This window comes from Schistocerca piceifrons, chromosome 2, assembly GCF_021461385.2.
Source record: "Schistocerca piceifrons isolate TAMUIC-IGC-003096 chromosome 2, iqSchPice1.1, whole genome shotgun sequence".
Classification (NCBI taxonomy): domain Eukaryota; kingdom Metazoa; phylum Arthropoda; class Insecta; order Orthoptera; family Acrididae; genus Schistocerca; species Schistocerca piceifrons.
In genome coordinates, this window is record NC_060139.1 from 998,945,299 (window position 1) to 998,950,228 (window position 4,930).

At 43.3% G+C, this 4,930-nt stretch overlaps 1 protein-coding gene across 1 annotated transcript; it reads left to right on the forward strand.

The window, feature by feature from the left end:
- The first annotated feature begins 637 nt into the window (after positions 1 to 637).
- Positions 638 to 4,361, forward strand: LOC124777795 (glycine-rich cell wall structural protein-like). The gene is made up of 2 exons (XM_047253308.1): positions 638 to 760; positions 3,571 to 4,361. The coding sequence occupies exons 1-2, from the start codon at positions 749 to 751 to the stop codon at positions 4,252 to 4,254; spliced, it is 696 nt and encodes a 231-aa protein (XP_047109264.1). The 5' UTR covers positions 638 to 748; the 3' UTR covers positions 4,255 to 4,361.
- Positions 4,362 to 4,930: the final 569 nt, after the last annotated feature.

The window sequence follows — 4,930 nt, forward strand, 5'->3', positions numbered from 1 at the left end:
ATCTGCGATAACTGTAACTAAAGATACTGTGCAAGGCATTGCACATGCTATCGGGCTTCAGTTGATGTAGCGTATGTTGTGCGTTCTTCTAGACGTAGTCTGGGTCGACAGGGGTTACTGACGCCCCACATTCAAATTTGTGGCGATGTGAGTCACACTATACATTCGCGATTTGAGTCAAAGTATACACTCAAAAGTCGCGTATGGCCTTGCAGCTGTAAGCTAAGCACTTATGATCGTTCTATGAAGCGGTTTATGTATGTGGGATATTGAAGTTGAGAATGTTGACCCTGGAAACCCGATATCTAATCTGCAACGTGCTGTGACCACTGCGTCTTGCACCGATTAGTACCTCAAGTTCACAGTCCTTTAACGGGCGTGACATATTTACTATACATCTCTCTGTAACGAACTGTCCAGACATTGTATCTACATTCGCACTTTACATCGGAACATCCGGGCAGCACTACCTCAAATGCACAACCCTTCCCATGACTTTCTGCCGCTAGACCTACCCGCAGTATTACGTAAATAATCAGAGGAGAATTCTCATCGTAATCTCCAACGGCTTCTCCCGCAAGGCGAAGGAAGGCTCTACGCTCTAGAGAGTGCGTTACACTTCGAAACCCACGCGCGAGGTGCACGGAAGTGGAGAGGGGTGGTGAGCATAGCGTATATAAACCACGGAGGAACGCCTCGGCAGCATCAGTCATTGCCTGCTCGCAGTCTACCATCTCCAGCAGCGGCAATGAGGATCCTGGTAAGCACCCAGCTGTCCCGTACTCCTGTTTACATTTTGTAATTCGTTCCGGGGCTACTTAGTGCGTTCATTTGTATCTGTGGTATTCTCATGGTATTTTTCTGCACGACAATGGCCTGCCACACTGACTGCAGTTAGGAGGGTTAAAATACGCTTTCATTCTGGATTCTTCACTTCTGTACGGTTTCGGTTGTGTTGTCATTTTCAAGAGATTGTAGTAAAACCCCCTAAACGGACATTTTTGGGTACAGTAGTGATTTGGCGATATAGTTAATTCTGAAAATTTGTTTTGGCTAGAGATTCCATTGTAACTAATATCATCTGGTAATTACGGTAATTCTAAAATCAGTATGCTGTGCCAATAATATCATGTACCTTCAGCCATTTAGGAAGTAAAAATTAAACTTAACTTTCATTAGCTGTCATCGTTTCAGAGTAACAACACAATCTCAACTACAGTGTAATTGTCGTGGATTTCACTTGCGTAATAGAAGATAATTACAGCGCGAACTGGGAATAGTTCAAAGAAATCATCCGTCGTAAACATCCAACGAGATTGTCTGCTGAAAATATTACGCTCATAGAAGTCCAAGGGGCTTCAAAAAAGTATACAGCTCCCATGTCCCTTACTCTCTCGTGGCTTATCATTCCGACGAAAAATGGCGATCATACGTTTATAACATTTGCGTCTATGTATATGTGTGTTGTGTGAGTGTGTGTGTGTGCGTATATGTGTGTGTGTGTGTGTGTGTGTGTGCGTGCGAGTGTGCGTATTTTCCATAGTGAGATTTCAGTAACCAAGTAACATCAATTAAATAATCACAGTAATCAAGTAATATAGAATTAATAGATCTACTTACGGAAATATTTTATTTTCTTAAAAATTTACTACCGATTTTTGCATCCCAGGTCGCGGTATTCGAAACCAAGTGTTACAGATTCTAAAAGACTAAATATTGATGAAATCGGAGGTCGTTTACAGGTAGTTATGTGTCTTACCAAAAGTAGTGTTAGTTATCAAGTCTGTCTAATAGTGTTACCTACTGCGAAACTTCTTTGTGATGTCTGACAGCACACTGTATATGTTTTCGAAATAAAAATGGAAACAAGAGGTATGTATTGACAAAATAAGAACACTTCTCTTTATAGACACCGAGTCAGGTGGACTCTTATTCAGGAAGATCGCAGTTCGAATCCCTCTTTGGTGAACCAGACTTAGATTTCCATCGATTTCCATAAAAGGATAAGGCAAATGCTAGGTTGGATCCTTCGAGAAAAACACGCCCTGTTTTTTCACCGTCCTTCCCGAATCCGGGCTTGTGCTCCATCTCTAATGACCTCGTCGTCGACGGGACATTAAACCCTAATATCCTCCTCGACAATTTTTCTACCTGAAGAAACAACTGTTCCTCAAACTTGACTTCTACTTTTGGTAACTTCAAAATACTTTTCCCTGAAATATCATCTTCTTCAGCTGTAGAGTTCGATTACATAGTCGTGAATACCACGTTTTAGGTACCCACTTTTCGTAATAATACTTTCTATTTCATTTTTCCTCCCGTTTCTTTCTTTTTCAGCTTCTCTATCCTTGGAGCGTGTAACATAACAGCATATTTGATTGCATTGCTTTACTTCAATTTATACCAGTTCTGAATTGCATCATTTGAAAGAGAACGTTTTATTTGCCTTTTGTTTCACTTATCGCATTCGTGTTTCAATATCTCTCCCGTCCTTTCTGCCTAACTACTATTCTCGAAACCTTACAGATGATGTCCTATTGCAAAACTAGAATTATGTTGTTAATTAGTTATCTAATAAATACACTGACAGGATCTTAAGCAGTCAGACGCTGAATGGGTAATTGATATTAACCCTTTGGTGCATGATTTTCACTATATTGTATAGCTTTAGTAGTCACTTCTATGGCGTTCTCAGTCATTCCTGAGTCTGCAAATACTTGCAGGGCACAACACCAGTAGGGAGTGCCCACTGCAGTGAACTGTCCGTATTTTCAGCCTCAGGGCTGATTGAAAACCCCAAAGAACTGACCATTAACGGCTGTCCAGAATTGTAGACGATATGCGCCACAGCGTTACCTGGGAACTCGGTTAACAGATTTCACTTGAGAGAAATGAGTTATTTCCGCTGTGCGGTCTATCCATTGGAGTGGCACAAATCATTTGAAGACAATGATTATTCATAATCTCATTATTCTGTGTTGCTGGTTTACATTTGGCAAAAAAAAAAAAAAGCGTCAGTGGTACTATCCAAACACCAAACGGCTACAGAAATGATACTGACACGTAAACTAATTCCTAGATCAGCCTCAGTAGAATGCTAAATGTCGACCAGCCTCTCTTTAGCCTTGTCTATGGAATCGATACGGTATCGAACTCCGTCTCGTAGTGATATTCGAAAACTAAACCCCTTTCTGAGTTTCCTAACAAGGCTGTATAAATCTTCAGCCCAGGAAAAGTACATTATATTTTCAGCAAACGGACACACATCCAATGTACTGCAATCAGACGCGCTGAAAATCAGCTACCTTGGAAGGTAAACGGTAGCTGCACTCGAAATGCACAATACATCACTTAACTTTCTTTAACGATTACCGGGAATATGTATCCTGCTATTTTCTTAATGTGTAAGCTATTATATATTTGACTTGTCTTCTGGTTCCACAGTTATACATGAGACATTAACACTCACATGAAGTAGTTCAAGAAAATAGAACAGAGACTCTCACTGTATGAGTAACCAAAACATTACAAAGTTACACTGGCAGTGCTTGACTTTAATGTGTCTTCCAGGTGTGCGTGTTGCTGTTCGGACTGGCTCTGGCCGAGGAGAAGCAAGTGGAAAAGCGTGGGCTGATTGGCTCCCTGGGTAGCTATGGCGGCGGTGGGTACGGATCGACTATCGACCACGGCATCGGCGCCAGCAGCTACAGCAGCGGCGGGATCAGTGGTGGATACGGGGGTGGCTACGCTGGTGGTTATGGAGGTGGCTTTGGAGGCGGCTATGGAGGCGGCTATGGAGGCGGCATCGCCTCTGCTGTTGGAGGCGCTCGTGTCACCAACATTGCCATCACCAAGCAGGTCCCCATCCCGTACCCAGTACCAGTGCAGCGTACTGTCCCAGTACCAGTCAGAGTTCCTGTCACGGTGCCAGTCAACAGGCCAGTACCAGTGCCCGTCCCACAGCCGTACCCTGTCCCCGTGCAGAGGCCAGTCCCAGTACCCGTGAGTGTCCCTAGCCCTGTCCCCGTACCAGTACCACAGCCCGTCGTCGTCAACCAGCCGGTACCTGTCGTCGTGGGAGGAGGAGCTGGTGTCGGCGGAGGTCTCGGAGGCGGCTACGGCGGCGGCATTGGTGGAGGCTACGGTGGAGGCTATGGAGGAGGCTATGGTGGTGCCATCGGCGGTGGCTACGGTGGTGGCTACGCTGGGGGTATCTCTGGAGGCTATGGAGGCTACGGGAAATACAGCCACTAACATCAGCAGCTGACCCCAACATCTCAAACGAAACACGACACCAGAGATTCATTCTTTATGCTTTACATATTTATGTATAGCAGAAAATAAATGAGATGCACGAAATACATTCTGTTTAAATTACTTTTGTCTTTAGTGAAACAGATCCTGTTGAAAGAAGTATTCGGTTTCGCATGTTAGGCCATGTGTTCCACCTTTGAAAATCAGTACATTCATTGTCCCTGGATGGTGAGCTGCAGTTCTGTGTTGGTAACTGTGTGTTGGTAACCATGCCAGACACAGAAATAAGTATTCAACTGTACTGATAAACACCACTACACTGATTCTTCAGTATTTTACCCTATGTCTGAGTAATTTCTATTTGAGATAAACTGAGACGCAGTTGTATATGTTTTACCAAATGCGATGCACTTACACACTGTGGAACTATGTGTCAGTTCACGAAGCACCAGAACTTGGAGGAAAAATGTCACCAATAATTGTAGTCTTTTTACTAGGTGACAGTTTATAGGTTATAATATAAAACATCAATATGTAATCCTAGTGACAGAGACATAGAAGGTTTTATTCTTACGAGGAGCATTAGTTTTATAGAATCGAGAGCTTTAAGCACATGTAACGATGTCAGGAATTTCCTGCACTTCGCCATCACATTTTGCTCTCTAGAATGTTTGGT